The sequence below is a fragment of the Heterodontus francisci genome, chromosome 20, assembly GCF_036365525.1.
Source record: "Heterodontus francisci isolate sHetFra1 chromosome 20, sHetFra1.hap1, whole genome shotgun sequence".
In the NCBI taxonomy this organism is placed as follows: domain Eukaryota; kingdom Metazoa; phylum Chordata; class Chondrichthyes; order Heterodontiformes; family Heterodontidae; genus Heterodontus; species Heterodontus francisci.
Window position 1 is genome coordinate 75,684,659 of NC_090390.1, and position 20,495 is coordinate 75,705,153.

The 20,495-nt window shown below is 41.5% G+C and overlaps 1 protein-coding gene across 2 annotated transcripts in view; it reads right to left on the reverse strand.

The window, feature by feature from the left end:
• Positions 1-20,495, reverse strand: part of cfap58 (cilia and flagella associated protein 58) — a 224,973-nt gene that overhangs the window by 199,133 nt on the left and 5,345 nt on the right. For both annotated transcript variants that reach the window (XM_068053026.1, XM_068053027.1), the window contains exons 2-3: positions 14,556-14,837; positions 3,625-3,773 (exon numbers count right to left, since the gene is read on the reverse strand). In XM_068053026.1, the coding sequence (XP_067909127.1) occupies positions 3,625-3,773; positions 14,556-14,837 (431 nt within the window). The remainder of the gene's footprint in view (positions 1-3,624; positions 3,774-14,555; positions 14,838-20,495) is intronic.

The following is a 20,495-nucleotide window of genomic DNA, read 5'->3' on the forward strand; positions in this document are numbered from 1 at the left end:
GCAAATACAGGAGATGCAACACATGTCCTTTTAACTCCTCTCTCATCACTGTTCAAGGATCCAAATACTGCTTCCAGGTGAAACAGCAATTTACATGTACTTCTCTCAATTTAGTGTACAGTATTCACTGCTCACAATGCAGCCCACTCTACATCGGGGAGACCAAACAGATTGGGTGACCGGTTTGCGGGACACCATTAGGTTTGCAAGCATGACTTCAAGCTTCCGGTTGCCTATCATTTTAAATTCTCCACCTTGCTCTCACACTGACCTCTCTATCCTCGGCCTCCTGCAGAGTTCCAATGACGTTCAATGTAAGTTTGAGGAACAGCACCTCATCTTTCAATTAGGCACCTTACAACTTCTGAGTTTAACAATTTCAGACCATAACCTCTGCCCCCATCTTTGCAGGTTTCAGTTTTAATCTCATTTTTCCCTTGTTTTTGCTTATGGACAGCAGCTGTTCATCATTCACACCTCCTCTAGAAACATTTACTTGTCCCATTAATACTCCCTTTAGCTCTGCCCCACTAACCCCTTTGTCAATTAATCTCTCCTGTCTTCTAGCCTATTACAGATTTTCCCTTTTGTTCTTTTTACACCCTCCCTCCTTTCGCTTATTAAAACCCACTACATTTCTAACTTTTCCCAGTTCGACCTGAAACATTAACTCTGTTTCTCTCTCCACAGATGCTACCTGACCTGCTGAGTATTTCCTCTTTTTATTTTAATATATAATATATATATATTTATTTTAAAAAAGGATAAAGTTTTTCCCACCTGTTAAAGAACAAAGTAAATTAAGCAGTTAGTGTCATCTCATCCAATAGTCAATATTGCACCAGAACAACAAAATAGGACGTGAAGCCTCATTCAGTGTCCAAGTAAAGCATATGTAATAGTACTTGGAGATGAACAATATTCATGGCCTACAGCATTATAAATTTGGTGACCAGATACACAGGCACAATATTCCTTCCCTCACTGATCCATAGAAAGTTGTTGCCAAGATGTATTAAAGTATCTTTTGTATTTGTCCATGTTCTTGCAGTCTTAATGCACTACTATCCATTTGCACTCTCCAAAATATAGTGTTCAGTTGCTGTAGAGCAACCATCACTAGACTGTTAGAGCTATTTAGCTGACATATTCCTCCGGCACAGCTCAAGATTAGGGACAGCTTAATGCACTCAACACAGAAGCAACAATTCCCCATAATCATTTTAAATTGAGCTCTCACTCAAATTGGGTCTCTAAATGGCATAAGCTCATACACATGTTAGCTTTGGGCCAGCTCTTGAAAGCATCACAAAATACTGACAGCCAAACATACCTTTTCATAGAATCATAGAATGATACAGCACAGAAGGAGGCCATTCAGCCCACCATGCCTGTGCTGGCTCTTTGAAAGAGCTGTCCAATTATTTTCACTCTGCTGCTCTTTCCCCATAACCCTGTAAATTTCTTCCCTTCAAGTATTTATCCAATTTCCTATTGAAAGTTACTAATAAATCTACTACCACCACCCTATTCTAGCAGTACATTCCAGATTAAAAGAGCTTGCTGCATTTTTTTTTTCCCGCCACATCTGGTCACCTCTGGTTCTTCACCTTCAATGTGTGTTCTCTGCTTACTGATCCTCCTGATACTGGAAACAGTTTCTCCTTATTTACTCTATCAAAACAGTTCATTATTTTCAACATCTCTACCAAATCTCCTCCTAACCCTTTAAGGAAACCAACCCCAGCTTCTCCAGTCTCTCCACATAACTGAAGTTCCTCATCCCTGCTACCATTCTCGTCATTCTATTCTGTACCTTCTCTATGGCCTTGACATCCTTCCTAAAGTGTGGTGCCCAGAATTGAACACAATATTCTAGATGAGGCCTAACCAGTGATATACAAAGGTTTTATCAAAAAACTTTGTCGAAATTCAAAGTCTATCTCCAACAGTGACAATGTAGAAGCAAAGCTGGTGACAGATATCTGGCAACATACATAATTATTAACACTTCCCTATCCTATTGGAGATTTGTATTATAACTAAGTAAATAAGTCAGTGTTCTCTAAAAAGCAAAACCTCTAACATGTGCATTTTAATTCTAAATCTTCCCTTGACATTCCAGTTACAAGTATTTGTGTCATCCTTAGTTTCCTGCTGATTTCAAGGTTTCTTTCTATCTTCCCTAGTTCTCATGTTTTTTTAAACATGCCATTTACTCTCATTTCTCAATGTTGACAGTGACTTACTGGCCGTCCTCTCTCCTTTTCCCACGCAACTCAAATTTTGAAGTTAAAAACTGGAAATTTCAGACTTGAATAGTACCTCTGCAGTTTGGCACACAAGCCTTGCAGTTATTAATAAGTGATTTAAAATCATCCAGCTCTTACATGCCCCTTATCCTGATGCACTCACTGCTAGAGAGTAGGTGACACACAGGCACCTTTGCAACTGGCTTGCGTTCTTTCAGAAAATATTATGAAGTGCATCCAAGCAGCGAGTTTCTTTAGTGCTGCTTTTGTAATAAGGAGAAACACTCAGCATGTAAAACATAACATTTTCTAGTGACAGAACATGCATTCAAAGTTTAAAAAACATACCGTATTTGCATAGAAGCAAATGGCTCAAAAGCTCCAACCTAAAGCATATAGCGTGTGAAGTGTTGGTATGTCATCACTTTAGTTCAACCTTAGAGGAAGCATACCTCCAACAATAGCTTAAGTGGTACGTGCTCTCCTTATTAGGGTCTCAGTGGAGGAGGTCTCAGCTGGCAGCCAGAGCTGGCAGGCAGCCATAAAGGCAGGGCTAAAGTGTGGCGAGTCGAAGAGACTTAGCAGTTGGCAGGAAAAAAGACAGAAGCACAAGAGAGCCAACTGTGAAACAGCCCCAACAACCAATTTTATCTGCAGCACCTGTGGAAGAGTCTGTCACTCTAGAATTGGCCTTTATAGCCACTCCAGGCGATGCTTCACAAACCACTGACCACCTCTAGGCGCTTACCCATTGTCTCTCGAGACAAGCAGGCCAAAGAAGGAGGAGGCAGTAAAAATGTTACAATTCACTTTACCGCCCTTGAGGTAGAAAGGTTAAAATAAACTAGCCAGAATTCCTGGTGAAATGTACCATCTGGAAAATGTAATTCTACTTACCGTAATTCTGTGGGTGCCTGGTGCAGTCTGTTTTTGGTTGCCCTCCATGGTCAAGTTGTCAGCCAACAGTCAGGGCAGAATTTTCTGGACAACGCACCACAGGCCAGGATAACTGCAGGCATCACGTCAGCAATTTTCCGGAGAAGTCACCAACCACCTGCAAGATCCTGCCTGTGGTACTGGGCCTTGCAAAATTCAACCCATAATGATTACTTGGGTTAGGTCAGCTGAGGAAGTGGGGCTAATTTTGACTTTGGCCAATAGTGAGAAACAGGCAATAGCGAATCAGCCCTCCATTCTACATCTCTCCCAACTTTCATTTCTGTTATCAGAAGAGTGTATAATGGGCACCTGATTCGTTATTACGATAAATGTAATTTCTCTTCACACCATGGTGACAGCTTGTGACCAGGTATAAGATAACATTCCAGCAAAGAAATTACAGGGCAACGAAAAAAAAATTTAATCAACAAACCTGCTTTCCTGGCCCAAAGAAAGTCCAGCGCCTTGCTCGACCAACCTGGTTAGGTTATTAATTTCCTGCTTTAGAGCACGGATGGTCTCCTTTCCTCGCTTTTCCTGTTCAAGAGTCGAATCAACCATTTTCCAAGCTTTTTCAATCTCCTATTTATTTTAATAAAAATATGTGGAACAGAATTAGTCCAATCATGTAGACTTTGAGGTGATCCATCATGTTTAAAAAGAGAGAGGAAATATTACTGTACGAGCATCTTAGATTGTATAAATATGGCCATAGATGAATGGAATATGAGTTCTTCTGGTCATTACTGGTAGTGCAAGTGTGTTTGTGAAAATTATCTCCATTTGATATTTTTAGCAACATTGTAAACATATTCTTTCATGTTAGAGAAATCGCCAAGCCTGTTTGTGAAGAAGACAGAGACTAGGATGCTTTGGTGGAGATTGTTTATTGCTTGTCACAGAGCTTACTTCTGCTCTCCAAACACACACAGCCAGTGCCGGCTGGCTCTTTATATATACACACCTGAATACAAGTAACTAATTAACACCCAACACCTGTTCACCCTATTATCTTGAACTACCAGGTATTTATCATCCATTAACAGAACTTCTTATGGTAAAAAAAATTCTTCACGTTTTCCTAACTTATCATAACACAAGACGGCCCTCTTCGAGGACATCCAACATTTTTTTCGAAAAAGCACCTCTCTGTGAAGCAATCGACAAATGACTTGCATCAACCCATTTTATTTTGGAAATTTATTTTCTTTCTAACATTTCTTTTACACTCGAGAGATCAATCCTCAACCTCTTTTCTGTGACACTTTTTGTCGAATGGACATTGTCCCAGACAGCATGGTTATCTATGTAGCATTCTATGAGAAAACCTTTCTCCAATTGCCTCATACAAAAGAGTTCCTTTAAAATATTCGATAAATACATACCCATATCTATCGCTTCTATCAGTGCAAGTGTCTCAGCAGTTAGTGTTTTTAACTATCGTCTTTATTTTCTTTGATTCCCAGGCTACTGGACAACATTTATCATTTCTTCCCGCCAAAAATATAATGAACCCTGCTGCGCTCGAATAACCATCGGGAAGATTAGCATGTGAGGCATCGCTAAAAATGACTAATTTAATTTCTTTTGGGTCACCCAGTGCTGGAAACTTGAATGTACATTTGTCAAAACTCAATCTCTTCAATGTCTTATTTGCTTTCAGCACTTCCCCAACAGTAGCATGTTTCTCAATTCTAAACATCATGCAAGCATCCAGCCTAGTTCATGTGCACAACCAGTTCAACTGCCCAAATAAGCTCCTTAACTGGTCTACTTCTTCCTTGGTTGTAGAGTCTTCCTTTCGTGAGGATCTCGCCCAATTTATTGGGATCCTATTAACATTCTCTAGGTAAGACTGTTGATTTAGGGTTACCCCCAACTTAGTCTGCCTAATATTCAACCCTATATATTTAAAAGCTCCGGAAGCCCGACTACCAATTTTAAATTCCTGCAGAACTTTATCTACCACAGATTTCTCAAATGTCTCAGATCCTCCCCACAGAAAATCATCTACGTGAATCAGGAAAATACTTGCTAGCTTTTCAGTCACATCTGGGAGTATTGTGTGCAGTTTTGGCCTCCTTATCTGAGGAAGAATGTTCTTGCTATAGAGAGAGTTTAGCAAAGATTCACCAGACTGATTCCTGGGATGGCAGGACTGACGTATGAAGAGAGATTGGGTCAATCAGGCTCGTATTCGTGAGAGTTTAGAAGAATGAAAGGGGATCTCATAGAAACCTACAAAATTTTAACAGGACTGGACAGACTAGATGCAGGAAAGATGTTCCCAATGGTGGGGGAGTCCAAGACCAAGGGTCACAGTCTAAGGATAAGGGGTAAGCCATTTAGGATTGAGATGAGGAGGGATTTCTTCACCCAGAGAGTGGTGAACCTGCGGAATTCTCTACCACAGAAAGCAATTGAGGCGAAATCATTTAATATATTCAAGAAAGAGTTAGATATAGTTCTTAGGGCTAAAGGGATCAAGATAAAACGGGGAGAAAGCAGGAACAGAGTACTGAGTTTGGATGATCAGCCATGATCATATTGAATGGTGGTGCAGGCTCGAAGGGCCGAATGGCCTACTCCTGCTCCTATTTTCTATGTTTCTATGTTTCTTCATAGTACCAATAAAACATTGCTGGATCCACTTTTAGTTGAATACAACCAGCTTTTAGTAGGACAGCCCTCACTGAAAAATACCACACCCTGGATGCATCATTTAGCCCATAAACACACTTGTTTAGCTTCCATAATTTCCCTTCTATATCTCCAGCTTCTTTTGGTGGCTTTAAAAATATTTGCCTTTGAAATTTCTCCCCTTGCAAAAATGCTGCTTTGATGTCAATGGACTTACATTCGCATGATTGTGTTGCTAAAAGGACTAGGAAAATCCTCAAACTTGCTTTTCCTGCTGTTGGGGCGTCCCCTCTAACTTTATTGTCGCCTAGTCATTCCTCAGATCCCCAAGCTACAAGTCTGGCCTTAGCTTTATACGTACCATTGGCAAGTACTGTCTCTGTACAATCCATCTATGAGGCAATGCTGGTTGTCCTCTATCTGGCACCTCCGTGTATAAGTCAAACTCTCTCCAACTGTCAAGCTGTTTTTGCTTGGCATCCTTTATCAATTTACCATCTAACTTGTTAGTAGCCACTACAGCTTCTCTGTCGTAAGGGCTCCTACTTCTTGTGGCACCCCTAGCCTGACCTCTGGTCCTTGCTTTCGCGAAACCATGTCCCCTACTAGAGTTCCTATCCCTTTCTGGACAACTACTACGCGATCTGTCCGTCCCTCCTACAACCAGACTTCCTTTCACACGTTCGTGGCCTTTTCCTTGGATTATGATCATCTTCAGGCCTACTATCTGAACTTATACTATGCTTTCTGGCCTTCTACATTTTCACTCCCTTCTGCCAATCTATAGGTCTGATATCCTGTCCCTTGTCTTGCACATTCAGCCAATGTTTGTATTTCCCTGCGGCCTTTCCTGCCCTTCCTATAATGGTATTCCATTCCATTCCCTAGTCCCTTCTGGCATATTTGTCACTTTAGTCCCAACTTTCGGTAGTTGACCTTTGGGATAAATGGCCTTATCTGGATCTTCACTATCACTTGGTCCACTCTCAGTCAGCCCATTATCTGCCACAATCTGTTGCTCGCAAAGGTCCAACATATGTGCATGCGACGTACATGGTGCATCATCAGTGTCCATCATTTGCTCAAATTCTGTCAATGTATAATTAGTGCCAATGAGCCGCAAGGAATGTACTCTAACAATTTGGTTGTCATGGTGCAAAAATCACTGTTTTGCCATCAGTGTCTATAACATTTCCTGGGCCTCTCCATTCTTTCTGCCCTTCTCTTTTGTAATACACCATATTCCCAGTATCAAAATATTTTCGGGATGGCCTGATCTGATACCTCAAAGCTCTCCTGATTTTTTCTGAAACCTCCGCCTTAATAAATGCTCTTCTCCCTGCATGCATGGCATTCAAATGTTCTGCAAAAATTGAACTAATTGTAGTCCCCTCTAAAGCTGGGGGATGATCCCACATTGCCGAAGGTATTTTTGGATTCCTGCCATAAACTAATTGATATGGGCTGCAGCCGCCAACCATTTGAAGCGTGGTTTTAGCATGTACTGCCCACACCAGAGCAGTAGTCAATATACAATTTGGCTGGTCTGCTAAAGTTTTTTCGGAGCATTTCATCAATCACGGCATGATTTCTCTCATAAATCCCACTACTAAAAAGGACTCTGCTATTTTCACACATACATATCCCTGAACTCATCATTGGCAAATTCTCCTCCATTGGCAGTTAGAAACCTAGCCGGACCTCCCAGTCCTGTTCCTATCCACCTTTCCATTATCTTGTCCACTATTACTTTTTTGTCTTTACTATAAATTATCATCGACAGACTGAATCTAGTTACCATGTCTATAAGGTGTAGAATAAAAAAATTGTGTTTATCCCATACTTTCAAGTCTTTCACTATGGTTTCGTTAAAGTCCCTTGCTAATGGGAGACTCACTATGGGTCGCGATGGTGTCCTCCTGCATTTTTTTTAAAATACAGATATCATACTTTCCACTGATACCCTCAATAAGTTTAGTGTGGGAGTCAGTTGCCAGCGTTCGCCAGAGCTGGCGGGCAGCCATAAAGACAGGGCTAAAGTGTGGCGAGTCGAAGAGACTTAGCAGTTGGCAGGAAAAAAAGACAGAGGCGCAAGGGGAGAGCCAACTGTGCAACAGCCCCGACAAACAAATTTCTCTGCAGCACCTGTGGAAGAGCCTGTCACTCTAGAATTGGCCTTTATAGCCACTCCAGGCGCTGCTTCACAAACCACTGACCACCTCCAGGCGCGTATCTATTGTCTCTCGATAAGGAGGCCCAAAAGAAAAAGAAAGAAAGTCATCATCTATTACCCCTGCATCTTTCAACAGAATCTTCAATCTATGACAGGATGGATGTGCAAACTGTCGATGTAATTTTGAAATAATTTGCCTTTTCTCCTTTAAATCCCTACCCGTGGATGCCATTAATACTTTTTTTTTTAAAACATCCTGCTTAGAGATGTTAGGTCTCACTATAGGAATACAATAATGTCCCAACTGTGTAAACTGCAAAGCTTCAGATTTCCCAAAAACAATTGCCTTACCATGTTCCATATCCAATTTCATCCGAGCCTTTTTCATAGACAGCTTACTTAACAGCAAAGGTATATCACTGGATACTACATCCATACTAATAAAATTGTTTACCCCTGCTATTTTACCCGGAATTACCACTCTTTTTGATGATTTCAACATGTTGTAATCCCCAAACCTGAAACAGGTAGAACGGTCGTATTCTTGGGCCTTACTTCAATCTTCCTAACTTAAAGAATCCATGTAACACCTTAACCAGTCCACTCCACATACTGTGGACATACACCCACTGTCCAGTACTGCGCAATTGAACGAATCTGCGACTCGAACACTCATTACCGGACTGAAGCTTCTTGTGACCAGTACAATTCCTTCTGATTGATCAGTAGTGTCATCCACGCCTTCCGAACCTTCCACATCATGTGTCATCGCAAAAACCCTGTTATTCCTTTTTGAACAATGCAATTGTCTCAGTACTTTGAGTCACATCAGAAACACCTGTTGACCACCCCTTGGTTATTCCTGGGGTTCATCCTTCTGCCATAATTACCCAATTCCTGCCATCTCTTATAGCTGTCAGAAGGGTCTCTATCCTCATTCGTTTTGTGTGTGTTTCTCCTTGCATACTGACACTTGGACCCCATAATTGAACGGCCTCGAAATGCTGCTAGCATTGTATCCTCCACCTTCGGTGTCACTGCTAAAGACCCCATCTGCGCCATGAAAACAGCCAGAAAAGAAGGTTTTCCCAAACTTTTTTTTTAGGGCATCAGACATCTGATCAAACAGCGTATCTTTTTCATTGAATCTAACTCCAGTTAATACCAAGAGCCTATTCATGTTCGATATCCTAGCACAATCCAACAATTTGAAGGCATGTACTGATCGAGGAATTTCCAAGCAGAATCACTGCAACCTTGAATATAGTCGGTTAAACTCCATAATATATTCTTCTATGGAAGAACCATCCATTTTCCTAAATTTATCAAAGTCCGACCATGCCTCAAAGGCACTCAATAAGTCATCTTTCATATAAATTTTATCCATATATTTCAAGAGTTTGTCCAAACCTTCCTCATCGTCCAAATGATGAGCCTCTAGCTCCGAGAACACTTTGCCCCTGATCTTGCTTCTGGCGGGAAGCAAAAGTGCAAGGGCCATTACTTGCTTCCTTTTAGGTAAAGACGTAACCTGTGTCCATAGATCAACTTCATTCTTCCATTGATCGTAAGGTTCAGCTTCACAAAACAGCGATGAAAAATCATATCCCAACACCTTACACTTGGTTTCAGTCATCTTTCTTCAAAAACAAACTCCAAATACAGCTTTCTCAAAACAAAACTCTAATTCTAATCTCCTGTTTGAAAACAAATCTTGGTCTCCAATCTTCACTTTCAGGCAACCATTCTCTACTACCAATGTTAGAGAAATCTCCAAGCCTGTTTGTGAAGAAGACACTGAGACTAGGATTGGTGTAGGTTGTTCATTGTTTGTCACGGAGCTTACTTCTGCTCTCCAAACAACATCACCAGCCAGTGTTGGCTGGCTCTTCTTTATATATACACACACTTGAATACAATTAACTAATTAACATCCAATACCTGTTCACCCTATTATCTTGAACTACCAGGTATTTATCATCCAATAACAGAACTTCAGACCCTAACACTTCACCACAGAAAGATGTGGAGGAAAGCCCTTGATGGAAGTGATGAAAAACCTCATCATCTCCCGTAAGTCACTGAATACACTCTTTCCCTCGCTTCTGAATGTCTCATTTATGCGTGATCCTAGTTTTGTAGCCTATTGAACCTAACTCTACTAGACAAGGTGTACAAGTACTGTCGCAATGTGGTCACTGGACTAGTGAGCCAGAGGCCTAGACTAGGAATCCAAAGAATTCCAATCTCATCATAGCAGATTGAGAATTTGATTCACTTTACAAAATGTGAAAATAAAACATGGTACCAGTTAAAATGGCCACAGTCATAATGGCATAAAAACACAACTGGTTAGAGAAGGAAACCTGCTGTCCTTACTCAATCTGCCCTATGTGACTCAAGTCCCGTGGCAGTAATGGTTAATTCTTAACTGCCCTCTGAAGTGGCCTAGCAAGCCACACCAGGACAAATCAACCATTGCCAGCAGCGCCCACATCTTGAATATGTACAGAAAAAAAGGTTCCATCAACCAACTCTACCTTGTGAATAACAACAAAGGAAATACAAAATGTTTTACAGTTGGCAGCCCACACAAATGTGATAACAGGCTCCATCAGCAGCAGTGAGATTTGGAACAAGGTTGTCAGCTATCTGCTATGGTTTGATGAAATGACAGCAGTGTAGCAGTGAACTTGTACTTATACTGATATTCAAGTTTGATGATGAATATTTCTCCCTGAAACATGTCTGTGGTATTAAATCTCCGGCTTATCTGATTTATAACTCTTAAGATTTCCAGAAGGATCACAGATAGATTAAAAAAAAAAGAATTGCACTGCAGTAAAAGTCACCAATCACAAACGTAAGATAACTAAGGAGCAAGCAACATACCTGCAATTTCCTATAATCTAGGCTGAGGCTCTCTAGTCTCCAGCTATGATAAAATCAGCACTGGTGTTAAGGACAAGGTCAGAAAGCTGACTGGTTGAAGTTTCCTCACCTTTGCCTCAGCCAGCTTACCTGTGCTGCAATTCATACAAGAAGCTTTGATATTGTCACAGCAGGGGAGAACAGTCTCATAGTACAGGAAAGAAAGGATTGTGCATGTTTTGAGCTTCAGTTTTTTAATTTCATTTTGTGACTTATCTTACTGACAAAGGACCCTCTAATGACAGAAAATTTGTGATTTTTCAATGTTGAAAATATGGAGATGCAATTGAAAGGAAAACAGAACATTAGGGCACATAGCCAAAACAATGCAGGATAAGTGTACACAAGTTATGCAGAGATTTTGGAAAGCATAGGTTAGACAACCCTTGGAAGTGTTTATTGTGTATAGCTTTGGTCAAAAACTTCAAAGAGCAATATAACTGCATGGGTAAGATTACACAAAATAGTAACAGGAATGATACGAAGTTGCAAGGAGATGAGTTACGAAGATAAGAGATGCTTAATCTGTTTAGTCTCATGAGGAGTTTAAATGAAGACCTCAATGAGGTCTATAAAATATTCAAATATGTAGTTAAGATGAATCCAGAAAATAACCTCAAGGCACATAAGGTCAGAGGACAAGCACGTAAATTCATAAAAGTTTAATTTAAAACAGATCACATATAAAAAAAAAGTCTTTATCCAAAGTGAAATAAAAGTTTCAAATAACCTAGCAATTAAGATGATGGGAGTGGAATTCAAAATGCAATTGGATGTTAGGTGGATGAAGTACTAGCTGAATGGGCTTGATGGACCTCATGTCCTTTTCTCCTCCTTAACTTTTTCTTATGCTTCTAAAAGGGACTGAAACTATTTTTACATTTGCTGATAAAACAAAAATATTCACAGGAGTGAAGAAGATAGACTGAAGGAACATAGATCTAGTATATTAACCAACGGAGATTTGTTGAGAGAATTGGCCCATGTCCTTTGTGTGCATAAATGCATTAAGGAAGTAATTTAGAATTTTTAAAATAGTACAGCGCAGAAGGAGGCCATTCGGCCCATTGAATCTGTACCAGCACTTTCAAAGAGCAATCAAGTTAGTCCCATCTTCCCCTCTCTTTCTGCATATGCCTGTAATATTTTCTCAACTTTTGTTTATATTCTTTCATGGGATGTGGACGTCACTGGCAAGTCCAGCATTTACTGCCCATCCCTAATTGCCCTTGAACTGAGTGGTAATATGTACACATTGCAGGAATATCCAGTAAAGATTAAGAAGCAGAAGCAGAAGAGGGACATGTAAGACATAGGGCTGAATTTTACAGGCCCCCCCCCAATGTCAGGGTTCGTTGGTGGGTGGCGGGAAAATTCCTCCGGGAGAGGTCCGCCACACACCCCGACACCAGGAGGGCCCGGCCCGATATTGCCGGCGACAGCGAGGCCTCATGGTGACCCACCCTCCCCCTGACACTCGGCGACGGGATCTGCATTAGCATATTTAAATTAATTCAAATTAATGAATTAATCATACCTACGCCACCGCCTTCCATCCCGCTATGATTTTCTTGCCACTGGCCAGTACGCCCGCGCCTTCGGATCCCCATCAGGGAAAACAAGGCGGAACACATGTGGGGAGGGGGGAAGGAGGTACGTTTATCAGTGCAGCAGGGGGAATGGGGTCAAAGTAAATGCATTTAATTTTTTTTATTCACTGCATCTTCAAATATTTAAATTTAACGGTAGGGCTCAAAGCCCTTTAAAAATGGCATCAGCGCCTGTGCACAGGCAGCTGACGCTGTTACTGGGAACTGACAGCTTAGGATCGCGGCGGCTCCGCAATGTGCAGCCTGCATGGACGGGCCGCCATTGTTTTGTGGTGGACTTGTAAAATTCAGCCCACTCTGTTCAGTTTTGGTCCTTAAAATTAGCAGGGCAAATGGAAAAGGGCAAACAGATGATTCCCGGTCTTAGCACTCTTAGGCTTAATTAAATGAGGCTTCTTGCCTTGGAAAAACATCAAAATATGATTGAAGATGTTAAAATGATGAAGCAAATGAATTCCATTCGGGTGGGTTGATTATCTGAACAGGAGCAGGATGGGAAAACTAAGGGGCGTGAGTATAAAATACAAAATAGTTAGGTTAGATACCAGGAAGTATTTATTTTCCAATTATTTATTGATCCCTGGAAGCCACCAAAGCATGTAGTATATATGGGTTCCCTGCAGTCCTTTAAAAGCAACAGAACTAGTTCCTGCAAGTGGAGGATACCTTGAATTACAGAGGATAGATTTGCCGAGGGACACGTGGGCTCTGCCAATCTGGATGGGACAAGCTTGAAGGACCAGATAGACGATTCAAGACCTTTATCATATGATAGTCAGAGAATTCTAGACAGTGACTGGAAATATTTAAAATATTTTACAGCCCAAATCAGAAAATGTATTTAAAGACTACTGGCATTCCAGATGCTCACTGTTTGCCCCACAAGTCACGAACGGCAACAGTGATGACTACCACACATGGATAAGACTGCTTTGTTCAACAGCTTCAAGCTTCTGGTCATGGACCTTCATGTCAGTGGCAAATTCGCATACACTAACAACATAAAACATAAAAATTACAAACTTGGTTATATTGATAAACTGAGAGACAATAAGCACCATCCAGAGCCACCAATACCTCACCAGGGGATCCACTGGAAAACTCCAGTTCAAGTACATCTCAGCCCCTCTCGAGATACTTGCACTGGCTCATTTACATTAATAACCATGCCTCTGAAGGCAATGCTGCAATATAAACAGAATATTTGAAGAAACTAAAAGACAAAATCAGACTCTTCCTTACTGATCACGCGCTTCCCTATTTAATTAACGTGATGCAATCATATCATTATTTATCCTTATAAACACACGGCATACTAAATTAAGCTTTCTAGACATCTCCCTCTCCACCCACAAAACATAAGTTACTTCGAAACGTACACCTACTGCAGAGCTGATTGTTGCACGTTAGTGTGTGCTGGGTGAAACCAGGAGGAACAGTAATAATAAACTTGTCATAGAGAGATACAGCACTGAAACAGGCCCTTCGGCCCAATGAGTCTGTGCCGACCATCAACCACCCATTTATACTAATCCTACATTAATCCCATATTCCCTACCACATCCCCACCTTCCCTCAATTCTCCTACCACCTACCTACACTAGGGCCAATTTACAATGGCCAATTTACCTATCAACCTGCAAGTCTTTGGCTATGGGAGGAAACCGGAGCACCCAGCGAAAACCCACATGGTCACAGGAAGAACTTGCAAACTCCACACAGGCAGTACCCAGAACTGAATGCGGGTCGCTGGAGCCATGAGGCTGCGGTGCTAACCACTGCACCACTGTGCCACTGTGTATTTTATAATGGAAATGCTTTGAGCATTTGCTGAGTTGCCTATCTTTGAAACAAACTGGAACTGGACCTGCTTATTGGTTTGTTTGTGTCCAGGAAGCACCTATCAATTTCTGTCTTCTCAATTTTGAAATTTCAATATTCCAAACTTTGCATTTCACATGAAAAGCAGTGCAGCACCCACCACCCCCAGAGACCTGTCACAAACCCCACCTGTTTTAAGGAATCTATAGTTGACTGATCATCTTGCGAGAGCTTCAATGCAGTCGTCACTTTTGTTGAATTTGCAACAATCTCAGCATTTAGGTCCTTGCATTTTGCCATCAGGCGTTTCTCGTTATCATGGGACTTCCTGAGGGCCCGATGCAGCTTTTCATATTCAACGCGAAATTTTTCCAGGCCCTTGTCTCCCATAAGTTCAGCAAGGACTTCTTGGAAATCCCGTTCCAGTGCCTCAAAGGCATGGTCCTCCAAAACTACTTTCTCTGCCTTTTCCTGCAAAAGAAAACAGAGAGAATAAATTAGCCCAAATTTTACTCACGGATACACAAATGTCCTTAAACAGGAAAGAATGATCTTCCATATTAATCCCTTCTCTCGTCACAAGCACATCTAGTTGTCTCTGGTAATGCATTTATATTATCTGCCTCAATGCTTTCCTTGGAAGCTTGCTCCAACAAACCAAATACCATGGGTGAAATGTTCCATCTTACAAAGCAGTAAGTGGAAATGACCTCTGGCAAAGTGCTACAGGTAAGCCCTCAGGTGTGCTCAAAAGATGGATCTCTATTAGTTGGCATTTCTAGTTTTTGCAGATATTTGGGAACCTTCTCCCTTTTAAGAATATTTTTTATGTCCCTTTTCCTGATCCACTTTGCTTGACACCTGCAAGTGAAAGGTTGGTGGTACGGACTGTCCCCAGGCTGCCAGTAATATCAACAAATTGCATTGATATATATATATAGAGAGCACCTTTAAAATAGTAAAAAGTCCCAAAGCACTTCCTTGGGAACATTATCAAATAAAATTTGACACCAAGCTACCAAAGGAGATACAAACAGAGTAATGTCTCAGGTCAATGATCTTGTGACAGAGAAACATTAATGCTGTTTCTCTTTCCACAGATACTGCCAGACCTATTGAGTCTTTCCAGAATTTTCTGTTTTTATTTCAGATTTCTAGCACCTGCAGTATTGCAGGATCGGAATCCCCTCCAAATGGGAAAAGTTATGGACTATAACATTCAGACACACAGACATGCTTTGACCCCATGTTTGGGTTACACTACAAAAAGCCAAGCTGCAGCCAGCAGCACAGGCTGGGCAGAAAAGGGTTAATTTGGACATTCGGAAAAGACAGTGGCTCATCAAAAGGAATTCAAACATTGACTGAGTGCTTTCAATGGAACAATGGTACCAAAGGAAAAGTCATCACCTACCATCGGCTAATGCAATTAGGAGATTGATTACCCTGCACAATGGTACAAGGACATGCCATCAATATGATAATTAAGGCCAGCATCAGACAATGGTACTGGAATCTGGCCATTGTACCTGTGATTGATCCCTGTTGAGGAGAGGGATGATACGTTCATACCTTCTAGCAACTTCAGAGCCAGGTAGTTACTGTATTGCCTCAAACAGCAGGTGGTTTTGTTTTAAATAACATGAGAGTTTGAGGATTATGTCCATCTCTAATATTCGAGATATTAAAGAGGGGAGATGTGGGATCAGAATTCCTCCCCACCAACTGGACTTTAAAACTGGACTTTGTGGAGTATGGAGAAGGAACCCAACCCCCACGGACAATAGTACTGTGAATGAGAGCCAAATCTCAACACAAAGTACACAGAGGCAGGCTGCATTCCAATGGGTCAATTTCAAACATTCCAACATCACAACAGAACTGATACTGGTAAAGGACCAGAATTTGGGACATTATCTTAACAGTGACACAGAATAACTGCCATCATGTTAAATAATTCGGGAGGCCATTGTTACAACTAACTGGCCCCAGACCACAGCATTCACTCCTGTCAAGACAGGAGAGAAACCTTTTTCATGAATCAGCTCTGGAGCTTGGGCTACCTCACCTTGGTGGAGTTCATTGTTCTCAGTCATGGAAATAACACTAAAGGGATCTGTCTGGACCAGGCAGGTAACAGAGGAAAGAGATTAAAAGGTGCTAAGCACTGATCATCCAGCAGGATGGCTTCAGGAGATGTGTTTATGATATTTCGATAAGGATCATCAGAAAAAGGACAAGATCGAAGGGTTTGGCGTTGCAGTTATGTGAAGAAGGACGGGGACTGGTCATCTCAGGTCCAGGCCTGCAATGAACATTGGTAATGACCAGCCGTGTGGGTGATTGTAAATTTTTCAGTCAAATCTTGAAGGGGTTTGTACTGTGGGGGCTGCAGTGGGAAGAAGGGTCAAAGTTGGTCATTTTGACTCAGGACCTATAGTCAACACCAGGACCGACCGGCCGTGTGGGTGATTGCAAGTATTTTCAGCCAAATCGTAGTGATCTTGGTCTGAGTGTTTTGGGACAAAAGTGTAGTGTGTTTGCCTGAAATTTGTAAGTTTGAGCCAAGTCGTAGTGACTTTGCTTTGGGTAACTGGGAACAGTGGTCAAATCGTTGAAGGGTTCAGCTGGGAATTGGGGTGTCAATTTTAAGTTACTGCAGGAGGCTTTGTACCGAGGACAGTTTTATTTTATCTCTGTTTCAACTAAGGCAGAGGTAGATAGATTCTTGATAAGCAAGGGGGTGGAAATGTGGAGTAATCAGTTCAGCCATGAACTTATTGAATGGTGGAGCAGGCTTGAGGGGTCGAGTGGCCTACTCCTGCTCCTAATTCGTATGTTCATATGTCCTTACGCATGTTCGGAACCATAGAGTTGTCTGTATTAGGGATATTAGTAGTCTTGTAATTCCTAAAGTCCAAGAACTGTAGTAATGGGGTACGGGAACGGAACCTCATACAATATTTTGCTTTTAAGGAGCTGTTAGGTAAGATGACCAAGAAATTTTTGTGATACACGAGGCCAGATTTGGAGGAGTGCAGAGATCTCAAAGGGTGCCAGGGCTGGAGGAGATTACAGAAATAGGGAGGAGGTGAGGCCATAAAGGGATCTGAAAACAAGGATAAGAATTTTAAAATTGAGACAAAGAACAAAGAACAGTACAGCACAGAAACAGGCCATTTGGCCCTCCAAGCCTGCGCCAATCTTGATGCCTGCCTAAACTAAAACCTTCTGCACTTCCGGGGACCATATCCCTCTATTCCCATCCTATTCATGTATTTGTCAAGATGCCTCTTAAACATCTCTATCGTACCTGCTTCCACCACCTCCCCCAGCAGCAAGTTCCAGGCACTCACCACCCTCTGTGTAAAGAACTTGCCTCGCACATCCCCTCTAAACTTTGCCCTTCTCACCTTAAACCTATGTCCCCTAGTAACTGACTTTTCCACCCTGGAAAAAAGCTTCTGACTATCCACTCTGTCCATGCCGCTCATAACTTTGTAAACCTCTATCATGTCGCCCCTCCACCTCCGTCATTCCAGTGAAAACAATCCGAGTTTATCCAACCTCTCCTCATAGCTAATGCCCTCCAGACCAGGCAACATCCTGGTAAACCTCTTCTGTATGCTCTCCAAAGCCTCCACGTCCTTCTGGTAGTGTGGCGACCAGAATTGCACGCAATATTCTAAGTGTGGCCTAACTAAAGTTCTGTACAGCTGCAGCATGACTTGCCAATTTTTATACTCTATGCCCCGACCGATGAAGGCAAGCAAGCCGTATGCCTTCTTGACTACCTTATCCACCTGCGTTGCCACTTGTGGACCTGTACGCCCATATCTCTCTGCCTGTCAATACTCCTAAGGGTTCTGCCATTTACTGTATACCTCCCACCTGCATTAGACCTTCCAAAATGCATTACCTCACATTTGGCCGGATTAAACTCCATCTGCCATTTCTCCGCCCAAGTCTTCAACCGATCTATATCCTGCTGTATCCTCTGACAATCCTCAACACTATCCGCAACTCCACCAACCTTTATGTCGTCCGCAAACTTACTAATCAGACCAGCTACATTTTCCTCCAAATCATTTATATATATTACAAACAGCAAAGGTCCCAGCACTGATCCCTGCGGAACAGCACTAGTCACATCCCTCCATTCAGAAAAGCACCCTTCCACTGCTACCCTCTGTCTTCTATGACAGAGCCAGTTCTGTATCCATCTTGCCAGCTCACCTCTGATCCTGTGTGACTTCACCTTTTGTACCAGTCTGCCATGAGGGACCTTGTCAAAGACTTTACTGAAGTCCATATAGATAACATCCACTGCCCTTCCTTCATCAATCATCTTTGTCACTTCCTCAAAAAACTCAATCAAATTAGTGAGACACGACCTCCCCTTCACAAAACCATGCTGCCTCTCGCTAATAAGTTTGTTTGTTTCCAAATGGGAGTAATTGGACCGTTATTGGACCAGGTAGGTTAGTGAGCACAGTCGTGATAGGTGAATGGGACTTGGTGCAAGTTAGGATTTGGGAGCAGAGTTTTGGATGAGTTCAAGTTTATGGAGAGTGGAAGATGGGAGATTAGCTTGGACAGTATTGGAATAGTCAAGTCTACAAGTAACAAAGGACAAGATCCATGTATGATCATGAGGGTTTCAGCAGCAGATGAGTTGAGACAGGGATATAAATGAGCAGCCCTCTTTAACTAACTAGCAGGAGGTACCAGGTGACCACATTCTTTGATTCCTGCCTGACACAGCTCAAAACAGAAACCTAGCAGAGTGGGATTCGAAGCTGTCCATATGAGTAATTCTTCTAATAGTTTATCACCTCACAACAAAAAGTTGCTTATTAGCATGTAGTTGAAATTAGTGGCTGTGAGAATATACAATATTAATTACAGGTTCACACTCACAGAACATGACATGATAATGTAAATAGTAAGCAAACACTAATATCATCACAAATCACAAGATTCAATATGAATATATGTAAAGACTAAGCACCTATGTATAAAAAGACTTGATAATAAAAAAATTATAATTTTTAAAAACTAAATGTTATCTACAGGATGAGACAAATTAACTGTAACAGGACATAGATAACTTAGCAGAATGCACAGATCTTTCATCGACCTGAAACGTTAACTCTGTTTTTCTCCCCACAGATGCTGCCTGACCTGCTGAGTATTTCCAGCATTTTCTGTTTTTGTTTCAGATTTCCAGCATCCACAGTATTTTGTTTTTGTATACACTTAATAGCAAAGTTTTAAAGGGTGCAGGGACAGAGGGACCTGGGCGTGCATGTGCATCAATCTTTGAGAGAGTGGTTAGGAAAGCATATGGGATCTTGGCCTTCATAAATAGAGATATTGAGTACAAAAGCAGGGAAGCTATGCTGCACCTTCATAAAGCTCTGGTTAGGCCACAACTAAAGTATTGCATCCAGTTCTGTTCACTACATTTGAGGAAGGATGTGAGGGTCCTTGAGAGGGTGTAGAGGATATTTACCAGCAGGATTCCAGGGATGAGGCATTTTTAGCTACAAGGTTAGGTTGGAGAAGCTTGGGTTGTTCTCCTTGGAGGAAAAAAGATTGATGGGAGATTTGATTGAGACGTATAAGATTATGACAGGCTTAGATAAGGTAGATAAAGCAAAGCTGATCTCATTAGCTGATCATACAAGGGCTAAGGGACACAGATTTAAGGTTTCGGGCAAAAGATGTAAGGGGGAATATGAGGAAGAACTTTTTTTATGCATGTGTTAATGACCTAGAACTCGCTGCCTCAAGGGTGGTGGAAGCAGAGATAATCAATGACTTCAAAAGAAAATTGGATGGATACTTAAGGAAATAAACATGCAGTGCTATTGAGACCTGTATAAACTCGATGGGCCAAATGGCCTCCCTCAGTGCCATTATGACTCTATATCATATTCTACATTTATTGAAAAAGTATAATAATTGTCACAATACATATTTACAGAATTGTTTAACATTGTTTAAATAATGCTATAATTTTTATGAAGGTATATATCCCTCAGGGGAATTTTTTTTAAACTGATTTCTCCCTTTTCCCCTGCAGGTTTATGCTAGTTTATGGCTCCATCTGTACTTTGGCCATTC